At 40.9% G+C, this 19,261-nt stretch overlaps 2 protein-coding genes across 8 annotated transcripts in view; one reads left to right on the top strand and one right to left on the bottom strand.

Annotated features, from left to right (window-relative positions):
* Positions 1–19,261, bottom strand: part of grip2b (glutamate receptor interacting protein 2b) — a 399,250-nt gene that overhangs the window by 77,138 nt on the left and 302,851 nt on the right. For 6 of the 7 annotated variants that reach the window (XM_034287202.1, XM_029113935.2, XM_029113936.2 and 3 more), the window contains one exon: positions 5,545–5,680. In XM_034287202.1, the coding sequence (XP_034143093.1) occupies positions 5,545–5,680 (136 nt within the window). The remainder of the gene's footprint in view (positions 1–5,544; positions 5,681–19,261) is intronic. The other variant, XM_029113937.2, reaches the window with a different exon arrangement.
* Positions 14,700–19,261, top strand: part of LOC105006817 — an 80,099-nt gene continuing 75,537 nt past the window's right edge. The window contains exon 1 of the mRNA XM_029113932.2: positions 14,700–14,786. Coding sequence (XP_028969765.2) covers positions 14,784–14,786 — 3 coding nt within the window. The 5' untranslated portion in view covers positions 14,700–14,783. The remainder of the gene's footprint in view (positions 14,787–19,261) is intronic.

Here is a 19,261-nt window from a genome sequence, read left to right as displayed (position 1 = left end):
GGCCAAGGATCATTTAAAATCGACTGTGGCAAAGTGGAAAAGTGTTCTGTGGTCAGACGAATCAAAATTTGAAGTTCATTTTGGAAAACTGGGACGCCATGTCATCCGGACTAAAGAGGACAAGGACAACCCAAGTTGTTATCAGCGCTCAGTTCAGAAGCCTGCATCTCTGATGGTATGGGGTTGCATGAGTGCGTGTGGCATGGGCAGCCTACACATCTGGAAAGGCACCATCAATGCTGACAGTTATATCCAAGTTCTAGAACAACATATGCTCCCATCCAGACGTCGTCTCTTTCAGGGAAGACCTTGCATTTTCCAACATGACAATGCCAGACCACATACTGCATCAATTACAATGTCATGGCTGCATAGAAGAAGGATCCGGGTACTGAAATGGCCAGCATGCAGTCCAGATCTTTCACCCATAGAAAACATTTGGCGCATCATAAAGAGGAAGGTGCAACAAAGAAGACCTAAGACAGTTGAGAAACTAGAAGCCTGTATTAGACAAGAATGGGACAACATTCCTATTCATTAACTTGAGCAACTTGTCTCCTCAGTCCCCAGACGTTTGCAGTCTGTTATAAAAAGAAGAGGGGATGCCACACAGTGGTAAACATGGCCTTGTTCCAACTTTTTTGAGATGTGTTGATGCCATGCAATTTAAAATCAACTTATTTTTCCCTTAAAGTGATACATTTTCTCAGTTTAAACATTTGATATGTCATCTATGTTGTATTCTGAATAAAATATTTAAATTTGAAACTTCCACTTCCCTTCAAGCCAGGACCTTCAACATGCACTTGGACGGTTTGCAGCCGAGTGTGAAGCGGTGGGGATGAAAATCAGTACCTCCAAATCCGAGGCCATGGTCCTCAGTCGGAAAAGGGTGGATTGCCCACTTCAGGTTGGTGGAGAGTGCCTGCCTCAAGTGGAGGAGTTTAAGTATCTAGGGGTCCTGTTCACGAGTGAGGGAAGGATGGAACGGGAGATTGACAGACGGATCGGTGCAGCTTCTGCAGTAATGCGGTCGATGTATCGGTCTGTCGTGGTGAAGAAAGAGCTGAGCCGCAAGGCGAAGCTCTCGATTTACCAGTCAATCTACATTCCTACTCTCACCTATGGTCATGAGCTTTGGGTCATGACCGAAAGGACAAGATCCCGGATACAGGTGGCCGAAATGAGCTTTCTCCGCAGGGTGGCTGGGCGATCCCTTAGAGATAGGGTGAGAAGCTCTGTCACCCGGGAGGAGCTCAGAGTAGAGCCGCTGCTCCTCCACATCGAGAGGGGTCAGCTGAGGTGGCTTGGGCATCTGTTTCGGATGCCTCCGTAACGCCTTCCTGGGAAGGTGTTCCGGTCCCGTCTCACCGGGAGGAGACCCCGGGGAAGACCTAGGACACGCTGGAGGGACTATGTCTCCCGGCTGGCCTGGGAACGCCTCGGTGTCCCCCCGGAAGAGCTGGAGGAAGTGTCTGGGGAGAGGGAAGTCTGGGCATCCCTGCTTAGACTGCTGCCCCCGCGACCCGGCCCCGGATAAGCGGAAGATGATGGTAACTTCCACATCGCATCCAATTGCATTCTGTTTTTATTCACAATTGTACAGTGTACTTTTTTGGAATCGGGTTTGTATTTAATCAAGGTTTTTGGCTACTGGTCAAAATGAAAATGACTATCATGTAAATGTAAAAAAATTAATCTGTAAAGAAAATGTACTGATTGCATAAGAAATCATGTAAATACATTTTCTGAGTCCAGTTGAGTGTTTAAGGTGTTTTAAATGATGTCAAGTTAAATACACCTGGATCTCTCTCTGGGAGGTCCAACTGTTATAGTGCAATTCCAGAGCAAAACAACATCATGAAGATGAAGAAACATCCAACGCAAATAATGTTGTTCAAAATAATCAGCCAGGGGTATAATATCAGAAGGGATGGGATTGAAGGAATTGAATATCCCCCAGAGTAAATTCAGTTGTTAAGAAATTGAGAAAATATGGCTATGAATCTATGGAGAACAGGGGTTCCTCAAACAAAGTGTCTGGGCAAGAAGGGCACTATTCAGGTGGATGGTAACTCTAAAGGAGTTATTTCATGGCTGAGCTGGGAGACAATGTGCATACTGCTACAATATCCCAGGTGATTGACAAAATTGGGCTTTATAGAAGATTGGAAAAAAGAAAGCCATTGTTGAAAAGAAAACTCACACGAAGGCATGTCAGAGAAGTTTCTATTATCTAATTAAACCAAAATAGAGCTTCTTGGCCTGAACACTAAGTGCCATGCTTGGCACAAGCCTTGCACTGCACATCACCCAGAGAACATAATCTCTACTGTGAAACATGGTGGTGACAGCATCACACTATGATGCTTCTCTGCATCAAGAGCTGGAAAGCTTGAGAAGATAGAGGGAACAAAGGAAACTGAGGAATACTAAAAGAAAACCTTCTGAAGACTATAAGAGACCTAGGTTTTTGGAGAATGCTGTATGTTTGACCCCAAACATACAGCCAAAGCCACATTGGAGTGGCTTGAAAACAATAAGGTCAGTGTCCTGGGGGGTATTCCAACAAGGCAGATAAGTCTGGCTAATTTTAGTGAGAGTTCCGTTCCATTAAGGTGGCTTATAGGAGTCCCTGCTCAGTAACTAAGGTAACTTATACCAATGAACTAGCCTGCTCCCTCGCAGGTTAACTGTCAAGCTTAATTTAGCTGTGTTCCAAAGAATGTCCATCGGGCGGAAACAGAATCCCAAAAGACCGTTCCGTGTATTTTCTTGCACTCATCACTTTTGTCCTGTCCGTGTTTGGAATCATAAGTTCCGACTTTTATGTCATTGTGACCAATAAACAAGTTAAGAAAAGCATGTCTTAACACTTCCACTGTCTTCAAAAGCCAATCGTTTTTGGGCTTTTGAATTAAATTCTGTCACGCATTAACATCATGCCAAGTTTATATATTTCGCTAGACACCATTAATCATTGTGTTAAACTGACTAACATTCCTTATAAAGTTTACTTCGACCACAAATAGCATCTATGAACTGTATGGCTTTTGCCACTGGCCGTTTTAAAAGCTTATAAGCCAGTAATACTAGAATCGTAGTACGTGAAATAGTCATAAGAAGAAGTTCTCCACTGGGCTTCCCTGATGAGCATCTGTGGGTTCAGTAGGCCCAGCAAAGTTTACCTATGCATTCTGCTGGAACCACACTCAACATAGCCATGCCTTGACCACTGTTCAGTCTGTCTGCATAGCGCTGTCTTTGCATGTGTGGGACATTCTTGTAAAGTGTTGGTGATGCAGAAGGTCTTGCAAAGGCGGAGGCATTGTATTCAATTGCAGGTATGTGACACTGAGAATAAATGTAAAGTAGCCTAAAGGTTAAAAAGCCTCTGTATTAACATAATCCTTTTTTTACAAGATTTCACAATTTTATAGGCATAATAGACTGTACCCTTGTGCTTGCCAGTCCCCATCTGGACCTGTGGAGGCAGACTATGTCAGTCGGAAATCTTTCCATACCCTAAACGTACAGGTCTCTACTGGGGGCATCTGTCCACACACTGTCAGAAAGAAAAGTAATAATTGGATATGGATGAAATGTGCAAATCTGTGAAAAAAATCAAATAAATTAGGATGTCAACACTTCTTTGGATTTAAATCCTGTTAACCTGACAGTTTTTCACAGAAATGTCAATTTCAATGCCTGCCTCACATAAAGTAGTAACTGTACTGTACAGTACAGAGATAATGTTTCACTTTAACTTATGATCACAGATCAATCAGAAAGAAATCTGTTATTTCCTTTCCTAACCAAGTATATCATTGTACTAACATGTAGCTGCAGAAGACCTATGCAAAACCAGATTTTAAACCTCACACAATGTCAGAGCCAAAATTGAAAATATTATTCTGGAATTCTGCAATGTTGAGAAAATTCGGAACTGAAATTTACATTTTGAAAGACTCCACTGCATCAACTCAAGCAAAGTGTGCCACACCCTCTATGCTGTCAGAAGACCTGCGATGGAAGTTGCCTGATTTCTAATAGCTGTGGCCACATTCTTTGTTGGCTATTCAGTTGGCCCCTGTTGAGATGTAACCGCCGAGAATGAATAGGCCAAGGGTTACTAGGTCAGATAGGCTTCAAGCCTCACTGAATTAGGATAATTAACAGTAAATGCATTGTAGTTATGTCAGTTCACATAAGGTATTCTAATTAATTTTGATTGATCATAAATCTGATATAATCTAGCCTGATAATATAGCCAATCTTACTTATCTAGTGATTGCCCTTCTTGGTGATGACTCCTTTAAACATCCCAAACAGGATCCGTGGTTCTTTTTAAGAAGGAGCAGAATTATTGTAAGGTCAATGGAGCTTGTTCAAATGAACATCACAATACACAAAAACTGTTGTATTTCTGAAGCAGTGCCATCTCTGATGACCACTATCAGTAAAAATAGCCTGCATACATCTCCATATAGTCCGCAACAACAGGAATTACTGGCTAGTAGATTTACTGTACACTGCAGCAGGAACAGCTAGCTAGTTGATTCATTATATCCTACTGCAGAAACAGCTAGCTAGTAGAGTCATTGTACACTACAGCAGGAACAGGTAGCTAGTAGATTAATTGTACACTACAGCAGGAACAGCTAGCTAGTAGAGTCATTGTACACTACAGCAGGAACAGCTAGCTAGTAGATTTATTGCACACTACAGCAGGAACAGGTAGCTAATAGAGTTATTATACACAACTGCAGGAACAGATAGCTAGTTAATTCATTGTACGCTACAGCCGGAACAGCTCTAGTTGATTCATTGTACATTGCAGCAGGAACCGCTAGCTAATTAATTAATTGCATGTTACAGCAGTAACAGCTAGCTAGTTAATTTATTGCACACTATAGCAAGAACAGCTAGCTAGTTGATTCATTGCAAGCTATAGCAGAAACATTGTAAATCAGTTAGCAGATTAGTGCAGTGTCACAAGGTACTCTCTGCTAAGGGATTAAGTAGAAGAAGAAAAAGACCAAGGAAGGGTTGACCTCTCATTCCAGTTTTGTTTTGTATTTTCTTTTTTATCATGGAGCTGTGTGATTGAGAGAGTGTGTATGCTTTGAGGTTGCTATTCATTTTTTGTCTGACTTACACTGGAATTTATAACACTGTGACAAATGCGCTGGGAGAATGTTTAAAATATGAATTTGAGAACTTTAATCAAAGCTGAAACAAAACAGAAATGAAATCACAAGACAGAACAGACATTACAGATGGGCAAATCCAAAACAAAGACAGACCAGATACACTAGAGAAGGAAAAACTTAACTAGGGACAGTGATCAGGAAAAAAGGTGAGGGTAAACATAACAAGGTGTCCGTGCGCAAAATGAGGGGGAGAGGGCATGGAATCCCATGCCAGCTGTGCAAAGATGTGACAGAATTATTTCATTGTGTATTTCATTTATTTATTTGTATCTCTTGTGACAGTTAATTAAACTACTACAAAAAAAATCACAAAAACAACAAAAATTCTCACCTGGCAGCTAGGCCTCCAGGCCGCAGGTTGGAAACTCGGGGCTTGCCATCCTTGTCTGTTCCTCCGGAGATGGTCAGGCCCAAGGTGCTGCCTTCCTTCTTGATCAGCTCAACTATCGTCACACCCCGCAGCTCTTCTACCGCAAACACAGGAGCAACAACACAGAGAATGTGGGAACACAGAGTCAATGGATAACACTGATCAAATCAAAGTTCATTGGTTACAGTGGGTACAACTAAATGTCAATATTCTAGATGCTTAACCAAACAAATAGATATCAGCTCTTCTATCCACAACAACAAGAATCACTTACCAAATATAATACGGCCCTGTAGTCAAACTGAACATGTTATACCAAGTAAGGCCTATTGCACTATGCGTAAAGAAAGACCAGGTAAAGACCAGTTATAACACCCTGACTAAAGAAAGACCAGGTAAAGACCAGTTATAACACCATGATTAAAGATATTACCAGAAACAGACCAGTTATAATGAATAAAGAGACTGGATGGAGACTGGTTATAACACCATGATTAAAGACTGACCCGAAACAGACTGGCGTAGGATATTAGCCTTTATGTATAGTGGTCACTTCTGTTAAGAATGTACACGTCGAGTGAAGGGAGAGAGAATTCAATCGTTAATTTACATTTTCTCAGGAAGTGTTGCCTCTTTGCTTTTCAACTCAATGTCAGTTAGGAAAGGGCAATACACACTCATCTACACAGGGGTGTGGCAATCGAAAATTCAACAGACTACTATAAGCCTACTGGCAAATTACAGTCGCAAGCTTCCTCTTTACATGACTTCCTGTGAACTAATTCAAACAGATGTTCTGTTGTATATCAAAGCGTACATTCATACAATAATTCCACACTGGTTATAATTACAAACCCGATTTCAAAAAAGTTGGGACACTGTACAATTGTGAAAAAAAACAGAATGCAATGATGTGGAAGTTTCAAATTTCAATATTTTATGATGCAGTGCCGTCTGAGGGCCCGAAGATCACGGTCCAGTATGGTTTTCCGGCCTTGACCCTTACGCACAGAGATTCTCTGAATCTTTGGATGATTTTATACACTGTAGATGATGATAACTTCAAACTCTTTGCAATTTTTCTCTGAGAAACTTGGTGATCCTCTACCCATCTTGACTTCTGAGAGACACTGCCACTTTGAGAGGCTCTTTTTATACCCAATCATGTTGCCAATTGACATAATAAGTTGCAAATTGGTCATCCAGCTGTTCCTTATCTGTACATTTAAATTTTCCGGCCTCTTATTGCTACCTGTCCCAACTTTTTTGGAATGTGTAGCTCTCATGAAATCCAAAATGAGCCAATATTTGGCATGACATTACAAAATGTCTCACTTTCGGGTTTGTAGATTAGATTCAACTTTATTGTAATTGAACAGTACAAGTACAGTACAATGAAATCCAGTTAGCATCTCACCAGAAGTGCAAAAAGAGTAGGGCAGAAAATGTACAAGTATTTACAAGTATTAAGTATATGCATATTACAAGTGGAATGTGTAGCTGTGCAATAAAGGCAAATGCAGTACAAATGGCAACACTGTGTGCACAATTATTAGGCAAGTTGTATTTTTGAGGAGTAATTTCATTACTGATCAACTACAGAGCTCTCTGTTAATCCAAAATGTTAATAAACCTCAAAACTGAATATTAAAAAAAGTAAAAGTGAGGTTTTGGCTTTCTTAGGAGAATATATATGTGTGCACAATTATTGGGCAATTATTAGTGTACAGAATTATTGGTCAACTAAATGAAAAACTAAAATGTTCCCATCTCACTTTATTTTCATCTGTTAAAGTGAGAATAATAAACAAACAACTCAAAATATACAAATAAATGTGACCTTTCAAAACAAATCAGTGACCAATAAAGCCACCTTTATTTTCAATAACAGCCATAAGCCTTAAGCAACCACAGCCTTCCAGACACTGTTCAGAGAGGTGTACTGTTTTCTTTCATTGTAAATCTCCTGTTTGAGAAGGGCCCACCAGTTCTCAATAGGGTCGTTGGTCTGGTGAGGAAGGGGCCCATGTCATTAATCTTTCATCTTTAAGGCCATTACTGGCTAGCCACGCAGTTGAGTATTTCGATGCATGTGATGGAGCATTGTCCTCCATAAAAATCATGGTCTTCTTGAAAGATGCAGACTTTTTCCAGTACCACTGCTTGAAGAAAGTGTCTTTTCTAAAAACTGCCGGTAGGTTTGGGAGTTTTGTTTGTGTCCATCTTCAACCCGAAAAGGTCCAACTAGCTCATCTTTGATAATACCAGCCCATACCAGTACCCCACCGCCACCTTGCTGGGGTCTGATTCGAAGTGGAGCTCTGTACCCGTTACTGATCCAGCCAGGGGCCCATCCATCTGGACCGTCAAGAGTCACTCTCATCTCATCAGTCCATAAAACCTTTGAAAATTCTGTCTTCAGATATGTCTTGGCCCAGTCTTGATGTTTCAACTTATGTGTCTTATTCAGTGGTGGTCGGGTTTCAGCCTTCCTTACCTTGGCCATGTCTCTGAGCACTGAACACCTTGCACTTCTGGCCACTCCAGGTAAGTTGCAGTTCTGGAATATGATGGCGCTGGAGGAAAACGAGTTCCTGGTAGCTTCACGTTCGATTATTCTCAAACCTTTGGCAGTTAATTTGCGTCTTTTTTGTCAACATGTTTCTTGTGACCCTGTTGACTATTTGCAACAGAATGTTTGATGGTCCTGTGATCATGCCCCAATATCTTAGCAATTTCAAGAGTGCTGCATCCCTCTGAAATACTTTTTACAATTGTTGACTTTTCAGAGTCAGTTAAATCTCTTTGGCACATTTTGCCTGAGTAAAAGAAACTACCTAATAATTATGCACCCCTTGATATAGGGTGTTGATCTCCTTAGGCAAATACACATCCCCTGATATGCTTAAATCCAATACGCATTCAACTTTATACAGATTGGTGACATGGTCAAAATACTCACTTGCCTAATAATTGTGCAAACAGTGTACTAAATGTGCAATTGAGTATTAAGTATAGTGTATGTTAAAAGTGGGATAATAGTTGTGCAGGTACAAATTCTTTATGGCATTGTAGATGTGCAAACGTGGCAAACTGAAGGTGTAAGGTAGCATGTGCAACAGGGATGCAGAGATAGCAGCAATGAGGTCCCTGAGGTACAGTAGACATGCATATGTTACAAATGTAAAAATGCAAGTACGATAGCAATTATAAATGTGCAAAGAGGCAAATTTAATGTACAAAGTGTAAAGCCGTGGAGATGGCGTCCTCTGTAGACCAAATCGACTGGTAGGCAAACTGGTTGGGAACCAGTGTTTTGGGGAGGCAGGACTTAAGGTGGACAAGAACTATTCTTTTGAAGAACTTCATGATTGTGGAGGTGAGTGCAACAGGTCAGAAGTCATTCAGGCTAGATGCAAACGACTGCTTCGGTACTGGGTATTGCGGTCTTGAAGCACGTTGGGACAACCGCCTGGGCCAGTGACATTTTGAAAATGTTAGTAACTGAGTTTGTCCTTTTTTAACCATGTAAGATAATGATATTGAGTAATATTATCAAGATTTGGGTCTTGGAGTTCTAGTTGGCAGGCAATATCAGACAAGGTACCGTGAACTGTTTTGAAAAGGTATTTGTAATTGCTTTTAGAATGTAGACAAATTTATGATCAAATTAATCCAAGGCTTCTGGTTGGGGAAGGTCTTTATTAGTTTATGGGGGTGACATTGTTGGTGCAGATGTTGATGTAATCCAGAATGGAGAAAGCATATGTTTTTATGTCCATATGGGAGTCAAGGGTGGCTTGAGAGGCAAACAAACTTGGTCTGTTGAAACTGGTGCTGTAGAAGTGAATCTGACCCCTCTGGCTACACTTTAACTGTCCTTACTGATGGTTTCACACATTGAATGAGGAGTAAATACTTCGGAAGTAGGAATAGTGAAAGATGGTCACACTGTCCCAGGTGGGGGAGGGGAATGGCTTTGTAAGCCTCAGGAATGTTTGTGTACACCTGGTCTATTGTATTGTCTCCTCTGGTGGGGCAGGAGAAATTTTGGTGGAATTTGGGAAAAACAGTTTTCAGATTTAAATGGTTGAAATCCCCTGCAATCACAAAAACACCATATGGGTGCTCTCTCTGCTGTTTGCGAATGGCAGCCTGCAGTTCTTTCATTGCTAGTTTAGCATCCAGGGGTATGTAGACTGCCATAACAACAATAGATGTAAACTCCCGAGGCAAGTAAAACGGTCTACACATAATCATCAGGTACACCATACGGGTTGAGAAATGACTCTTGTTAAGTTAGAGTTTGAACACCATGATTGTTTACATATATGCACAGCCCACCTCCTCTGGTCTTACCGAAGTCCTCCTCGGTCTGATCTGCTCTGAAGACATCGCGTCCATCTAGCTGAATTACGTTATTGGGAATGTTATTATTAAGCCACATTTCCAACAATATTATGACGCTGCAATCCATAATCCATTTGTGTGAGATGATTCTCAGTCATATTTCATCCATTTTGTTAGTCAGTGACCGTACGTTAGCAAGGGACAGGCTTGGTAGTGAAGGCCGATGTGCGGCTGGCATTAGCCTGGCCAGGGTGCCTCCATGCTTCCCACACCTTTGTTTACAATTACAACGCCGCCTCCAGGCACCACTGGTAAGCAATGCGAATAGCGTCTCCCGGGGCATCTTCACAATCTTCGGTGGAAGTTGAAAGTTGTCTAATACTCTTTCTGTGCATTGTTTGCCATTGTCCAGGAGGTCTTATCAGCTGTATATCATGTATGCTAGGCTGTACTGAGTGAATAAGCTGAGAACTATTAAGTAAATTACTACTAATTTGCAAAAACTGGGTAGACACTGGGCCTCGTGAAGTACATCTTGATAATGAGCCTCTCGCTGCTATCTTGATAATGACTAAAGACAGAGCAGCTAGAGACATGTTTCTAATACCCTGACTAAAGAGTGAAATGAAGTAGAGATGACTTATAACACACTGATGGGAGACACCGGTTTCTAATACCCTGACTAATGAGAGACAGAGACCAGCTAGATACCAGTCATAACAACCTGCCTAAAGAGAGACAGAGACCAGCTACATACCAGTCATAACAACCTGACTAAAGAGAGACAGAGACCAGCTACATACAAGTCATAACAACCTGACTAAAGAGAGACAGAGACCAGCTACATACCAGTCATAACAACCTGACTAAAGAGAGACAGAGACCAGCTACATACCAGTCATAACAACCTGACTAAAGAGAGACAGAGACCAGCTACATACCAGTCATAACTACCTGACTTAAGTGAGAGACCAGCTACAGGCTACAGGCCAGTTATAACACCCTGACTAAAGACATAGACCAACTAAAGACCAGTTATTACGGTCTGACTAAAGAAAAAGATGACCACTTCGTCTTTGAAGTATTTATAGCTCTTGCTGATATCAACTCCCTCAATCACCTGGCATCTCATTGATTACGGTGCTGGCCACCCTGTAACATGCTATGCTAATTGTCACGTCCTGGCTGTGCCCCTAGCCATCTCTGCGCTGGGTTCGGGGCATAGCCAGGACAGGACAGGAGGTGGCCTTTATCCACCTCTAATCCTTTTTTTTTGGTTTCCCCAATTGGAGGCAGGTGTTAGTTATTGCCTCCAATTGGGGACCCTATTTAAGTTCAGTTTGTAGGCCCAGAGGTGTGGTTCATTTTGGTTTGCATGTGTTCAGTTAAACCCACGTCACTGGTTGCTGCCTTTTGTTTTGTTGGAGTCCTTTTTTAATCTCATTAAATATGGATTATCTTCAATACCTCTACTCTGTGCCTGTGTCCTTCTCATTCCACGACCGTGACACTAATATCCAACATGCTACTTTGACTTCCGCCTACTCATTAATATTTGACCTGCTCTAACTCTCAGTTAACGCCTAAACATCTGCAGCTCTATTAGTAAAATTCAGACAACTTTTAGTTAAGTTGTCCCACAGACAAGGGGGTAAGAGAAAGAAATAAAATATTTGCATCAACCCTTATTTCAGGATGCCCCCATCCATCCATCCATCATCTTCCGCTTATCCGGGGCCGGGTCGTGGGGGCAGCAGTCTAAGCAGGGATGCCCAGACTTCCCTCTCCCCAGACACTTCCTCCAGCTCTTCCGGGGGGACACAGAGGCGTTCCCAGGCCAGCCGGGAGACATAGTCCCTCCAGCGTGTCCTAGGTCTTCCCCGGGGTCTCCTCCCGGTGGGACGGGACCGGAACACCTTCCCAGGAAGGCGTTACGGAGGCATCCGAAATAGATGCCCAAGCCACCTCAGCTGAACCCTCTCGATGTGGAGGAGCAGCGGCTCTACTCTGAGCTCCTCCCGGGTGACCGAGCTTCTCACCCTATCTCTAAGGGATCGCCCAGCCACCCTGCGGAGAAATCTCATTTCGGCCACCTGTATCCGGGATCTTGTCCTTTCGGTCATGACCCAAAGCTCATGACCATAGGTGAGAGTAGGAACGTAGATTGACCGGCGTAGCCTTGCGGCTCAGCTCTTTCTTCACCACGACAGACCGATACATCGACTGCATTACTGCAGAAGCTGCACCGATCCGTCTGTCAATCTCCCGTTCCATCCTTCCCTCACTCGTGAACAAGACCCCTAGATACTTAAACTCCTCCACTTGAGGCAGGCACTCTCCACCAACCTGAAGTGGGCAAGCCACCCTTTTCCGACTGAGGACCATGGCCTCGGATTTGGAGGTACTGATTTTCATCCCCACCGCTTCACACTTGGCTGCAAACCGTCCCAGTGCATGCTGAAGGTCCTGGCTTAAAGGGGCCAACACGACAACATCATCCGCAAAGAGCAGAGACGAAATTGTGTGGTCCCCAAACCTGACACCATCCGGCCCCTGGCTGCGCCTAGAAATTCTGTCCATAAATATTACGAACAGAACCGGCGACAAAGGGCAGCCCTGCCGGAGTCCAACATGCACTGGGAACAAGTCTGACTTACTGCCGGCAATGCGGACCAAGCTCTTGCTTCGGTCGTACAGGTTCCTGACAGCCCTTAGCAAAGGACCCAGGACCCCATATTCCCGAAGCACCCTCCACAGGATGCTGTGAGGGACACAGTCGAATGCCTTCTCCAAATCCACAAAACACATGTGGATTGGTTGGGCAAACTCCCATGAACCCTCCAGCACCCCGTAGAGGGTATAGAGCTGGTCCAGTGTTCCACGGCCCGGACAAAAACCACTGTTCCTCCTGAATCCGAGGTTCTACTATCGGCCGTATTCTCCACTCCAGTACCCTGGCATAGACAGCCACGCGATGTTGCACAGGTAATGGGGTTTCTATGAATCTTTTTGAAATAGTTATTGCAATAAAATTGGGTTTTTCCAAATTTGCTAAAGTTTCAAGAATGTACATGTGATTTTAGGATCAAATTAAAGGTGGTAAAAGTTTTCCACCCTAGGGTAGAATATTGTAAACTTGGAATGAAGTTTTTATGATACTTTTTGAAAAGGTTATTTCGAAATAACAGTCATTTTCAATATTTTTAAATGTGTTGAAAATCTTAGTGGACTTTTTCGATCAATTTAAAGGTTGTAAAAGTTGTCCACCCTAAGGTAGAATATTTTGAACTTGGAATTATGTTTCTAGTAACATTTTTTGATGATAAAGTTATTACAATATAATTGCGTTTTTCAATGTTAGAGAACTTGCAAGAAATCTATGTTTGATTGTTTGATCAAATAAAGGCTTGTAAAAGTTATCCAACCTAATATAGAATATTTTGATAAGTCAGTCATAGTTATTAGTGAGGAATGCTATTCGTTTTTAACGTTTAAATGTTTGCTTCGAATGTCTGTTGAATCTCTGTTGAATTTCTGTTGAATCTCTGAATATAAAACCAACTTTACCTCGGTGGATGCAACATGCAACAGATAAATTAAGGTTCACTAGGCTGCAAACCACATTTCACGGTTGCATATTTAGCACTGTAATCAATTTTGGAAAACTCGAAATAAAATCATGGCTTGAAACAAACTTTATTTTTGTCTATAACGTCCCTGAATTGTCACGAGGTGCCATTTCAACCACACGCATACGCACACACACTAATTGTACGTTTTTATTTGTGTAACTGTACGGTGCAGTTTTTACCAAAGGACATCCAAAAAGAGGGATAATGTCGATATGAGCTAAATAACTGCTGACATGTTTTGTGCTTTCCGTAACATCTCTCATAGTTACTACCGCACATTGACTCCTAACATACATATTATAATGGATTTCTATCCACATTGACATTGAACTTTAAAACCTGTCCAGTCTACACATAAAAATGGCCATTTTGCATTTAAAGATTTTACTTTCATTCAACCTCCTTAGGCTGATTTTAATAGTTCATAATCCATATGAGTTGGAGATCCACAGACGTGTCGTTTCCTTCTATTTAAAAAATATGCTTTTAATATGAAATGTATCTAAAATTTGGGAAATTCAAAATGGCCATTGAAACCGGTGTACATTGGACCAGATTGATTAAGAAGTACTATATATATTTTGGTGGTACTATATAAATTACATTAGTTGTAATATATTTGTTAATATGCACAAACCAAAAAAAATTTGGTTAGGATAAACTTCAAGTGCTTGAGACTGTCTATATATCGTATGCATGTCAACATTTTGAAACTATTTAATAATTAAAGTAATTGTTATAAACCTGTAGGTCTTATGAACATTCATGGGATAGGTCTATAATTATTCAATAACATTTCCTTTGCCATTAAGCTGATATATTTTTCTCTAATTTTTCTAATGGTTTATACTTTTTAATTTGTGCAGCGAACCAAGGCACAGTTTTAGTCATATCTTTACTGTCTATATTTCCAATATTGCCAACTGTCACATTAAACGACTTGCATGAACATTGTGCGTCCATTTGAGGACGGGAGTACTTTGGAACAATGCACAAAACAGTTCATCAACTTTATTAAGCTAAAAAACTAAGATGAATGTGGAACGTAAAGGGAAAACGCGCAAAGAAGCCGCGTTCCTCCCCTAGAACACACACCCCTCCCCAAATATAAAAAAGGTAGACACCCTCCCATTTAAAAATGTTGCGGTTTCTGACAGTTTCTTTTAAAGGACAGAGAAAAGAGAAAACACGTTCATCTAAGTACAACTGTCAACTACCATGGTAATATTGTTTTCCATATTGATTTGGTGACTTTGAATGAATTTTCCTGATAATTGTCTAGGGATAATAATCGATTTGTGTCGGTAGGAGTTAGATAAACTAGAAGCCAAAGGGACACTGACCCCGGGCTACAGAACACTATGTGCGCTGATGATTTATGTCTGTATGCAGGATAGAATTCACGAGTCGTTATCAGTATATACTTACAGAGGGAAATTGCAAAATGGTTACATCTGCGGGTATGTTCATTCTACAGAATTGTTCCGCGCCCTTGAGATATCGCCTCTTGAAACTTTCTCGCTGGTCCATCATTAGTTTGCATTGATTTGTAGTGTGGTTTGGTACTCGCCTAGTCACTCAGTTCTAAGGGTCATATTCCACGTGGACTAAATAATACTATTCCGATTTTGTTCGGTAAGAAAAGGGGAGGAGACATGTCGTGTCATTGTTAAAAATCCAGTCCTGTAAAAGTTAGAGGCAGGATTGTAGGCCTACACAGTGCACCATTATAGAAGAACATAAAGTAAATACATAACACTTCTGTTAGAGAGAGGTACAATTGATTCAATATTGTATATAATATATACAATATACTCTTATCAATAGCTATTAATTCAATGATTTTAGAAATTATATATTCTGGATTCCGGAATAATGAACTGCCATCCACACCTATTATTTTTCAGATTTTGACAAAAACCTATTGGAATTTCAATAATCAATAGCTCTAGCAAACCCTATAGCAAATCATTTGCATGATCCATATGCCAGAGGAGGATGGACTACCTATTGTCTTTTTCTAAATATTTTTTTATTTAGTTCGATTTTTTACATTTAGTTTTGGAATATCATTACCTCTTACAAAGTCATGCTGCATTTTGTCTTTTATACAACTTACTCCAAACAATAAATACATTGATAGCTTGCCTTATATTTATATATTAAAGAGAAAGTTCTGTTATTTTGCAAAGAAACCATGTAGATCTTTACTTGAAAATTTCATTTTGTTATTTTTGTCTACAGTTTAGAAAGAAATTATGTTAGAATTTGCTAAATAATTGCTAGCAGTTAATTATGTATTTATATTATTTAACTGTTATTTATCCAGGGAAGTCGATTGACAACCTGGGCCTGGTTTCACGATAACATGGCACTTATGACAGTTTAACGATGCACGTAGCCTTAAGATGGACTTTGTTATGACGGACTTACCTGTTTCCCAAACCACTACCTACGTCGCTCTTTATAAATTATTAAAGCTTTATTACTTACAATAGCATATAATAACGCGGATGATGCATTCTACTACTACTTACAGTGGATATAAAAAGTCTACACAATCCCAGGTTCTTGTGATTTAAAAGAACGAGACAAAGATATATCATGGTTGCATAAGTGTGCACACCCTTAAACTAATACTTTGTTGAAGCACCTTTTGATTTTATTACAGCACTCTTTTCAGACACTATTACAGCACTCTTACAGACACTTTTTGGGTGTCTATTAGCATGGCACATCTTGACATGGCAATATTTGCCCATTTGGACATCTCCTGTGCACAGTCCTCTTCAGATCACACCACAAATGTTCAATTGGATTCAGGTCTAGGCTCTGGCTGGGCCATTCCAAAATTTGGATGTGTGCTTTGGGTCATTGTCGTGCTGAAAGGTGAACTTCATCTTCAGCTTTCTAACAGACGCCTGAAGGTTTTGTGCCAAAATTGCCTGGTATTTGGAACTGTTCATAATTCCCTCCACCCTGACTAAGGCCCCGGTTCCAGCTGAAGCAAAACAGCCCCCCCCATGATTTATCTTTGTCTCATTCTTTTACTCATGCACCTATTACATTATTTGTCTAAATAAATGTGTCTAAATCAAAACAGTTTTGAGCATTTTTATTAATTCTATTGTCTTTGTTAAATGTTTGCGATCACTCCTCTCATGTTAAGGGAGGCGCTATTTCACAAAAACAAATGAAGTGCCTGTTAAAATCGGTTAAGGTGGACTAATGGACTAACGAATTGTCCGGAGCACTTGTTAATTAACGAGCAATGTTACTTGCCTCTTAAGTAACGATGCTTTCGGGAAACTCACTGATAAAATAACGAGGCACTTACACGCATCTTATGATCATCTTAGTGCTTTGGGAAACCTGGCCCTGTTATGATGGTCTAAAAAGGGGTCCGGAGCACTCATTAAATAACTAACTACTGTATGTTACGTACCACTTAAGTAACAAGGCTTTCGGGAAATGTACCGATAAGATAAACAGGCATCTACGTGCATAGGCGCCGATTTATGTTTTCCTCTGTGGGTGCTCATAGGCGCACGCCATTTATATATATATATATATATATATATACACACACACACCTATATATACCTATATATATATATATATATACACACACACCTGTATATACCTATATATACACCTATATATACATATATAAACGCACTACGCACACCTATTCACTTACTTATTAATAAAGCCGTAAAGTAGATCTTTCAAAATTTACCACTTATCACAAATACAGGATTGGAGATGAAAAGTTTAACTGACACGTAGGCCTAACCGCGATCAGTTCGTGGGAAATTAATGTTTTGCGCTATTATCTAAATATCGATTAAAAAAAACGACACATATAGTTTCTGGGAGTTTCTCCCTAATTTCTGCTACGAGTTTTTGATAGTGGTATTTTTTCATCTGAGAAACGCTGTGATTGGTGGATAGGGAGCACCCGGAGCAGGCGACTGGTTAAGTCGCTGTCACTAACATCGACATAACCAATCACAGTGTGACAGACGCTTTACATATCACCAACGGCAAGTTTAATTTTAAATGAATGTAGCCTACTGGCGGACTGGCGGTCTGGCACACGTGGGTGCTCGTGCTCGGTATTTTCGTGGGTGCTCGCTATTTTCCGTGGGTGCTCGCTATTTTCCGTGGGTGCTCGAGCCCCGGATCACCCACGGTATCGGCGCCTATGTCTACGTGCGTCATATGATCATCTTAGTGCTTTGGGAAACCGGGCCCTGTGCCCTGTGAGAAGAGGCAGCGTTGAAGACAGCAATAGTACACAGGGCAGATTCAAATGTATGGCAAACCAACAAGTAAGCTGTTCCCATAGACTTCTAGCTGTCATGCTAATTCATTAAATAAATGCTAGATTGCAACTTTATTCGGAATTGTATTAAAAATCTTCCAACTATACTGGGGAGGGAGGGCAAAACACCAAATTACCCCTTTAACATGTATATTAATTTAAGTTGTTTTCATCAATATTTAAATGTTTAAATATTTCAATCAAAGCAGTCTTCCCAGACAGAATTTAGGAACATTAGAAATGGTGCAAGCCAGACTATCAGTAAGTTCCAGCTTTGTACACAGCGGCGGATTTGCTCTACATTGCATATTATGGTTGGACGACATTTGTAGACACCAACTGTAGACCAAAATGTTTAAATAGTGCCACTTATTCTCAATGGGATTGAGATAAAGACTGACTGGGCCACTGTAGGACAGTCACCTTTTTATGTAACCATTAAATTACTGAAGGGTACATTTATTCCCAAGCATCAGTTTTTGAGGAAACTAAAGTTTTTCTCACAGTATTTCCCAGTATTTTGATCCATCCATTCTTCCTTAATTTTAACAAGATGTTCTGCTGACAAGAAGCATCCCCAAAGCAATTTGATTACTGTTCAAAAAGATCTACCTTGGTCTCCTCTGACCACACAACCTTTGCCCACATCGCAGCTGATTACACACTCTTGGTTTCTGATGGCACCTTTTGAGTAACAGCTCCTTTCATCACGTCCTCCGTCCCAGGCCAGTGTTATGCAGAGCTTTAGATATGGATCACAACTGTACCGTTACTCCACTAAACTTTGTACCTACTTTTTTTTTTTTGGCCTCTCTTTGGCTGTCCCCTTGTTTGAGTGCTGTGTTTTGAGGGACATCCTTTTCTTAGCAATGTGCCTGGTTTGAGTGATGCTACTAACACTTCCTATATATAGACTCACCGGTCACTTCATTAGGTACGCCTTGCTAGTACAGGGTTGGACCCCTTTTGCTTCAGAACTGCCTTCATTCTTTGTGGACTGCCGCATACTGAATGTTTTTACCTTTTCACACCATTCTTTGTAAACCCTAGAAATGGTTGTGCGTGAAAATCCCAGTAACTGAGCAGATTGTGAAATACTCAGACCGGCCCATCTGGCACCAACAACCATGCCACGCTCAAAATTGCTTAAATCACCTTTCTTTCCCATTCTGACATTCAGTTTGGAGTTCAGGAGATTGTCTTGACCAGGACCACACCCCTAAATGCATTGAAGCAACTGCCATGTGATTGGTTGATTAGATAATTGCATTCATGAGAAATTGAACAGGTGTTCCTAATAATCCTTTAGGCGAGTGTACATTCGTCAATACAAAAATCCTTGGCCGTTAAAACAACTTACCCAAGGGCC

The sequence above is a fragment of the Esox lucius genome, chromosome 17 (assembly GCF_011004845.1).
Source record: "Esox lucius isolate fEsoLuc1 chromosome 17, fEsoLuc1.pri, whole genome shotgun sequence".
NCBI lineage: Eukaryota > Metazoa > Chordata > Actinopteri > Esociformes > Esocidae > Esox > Esox lucius.
Note: the sequence above shows the minus strand (reverse complement) of the source record. Positions and strands in the feature narration are given on the sequence as shown.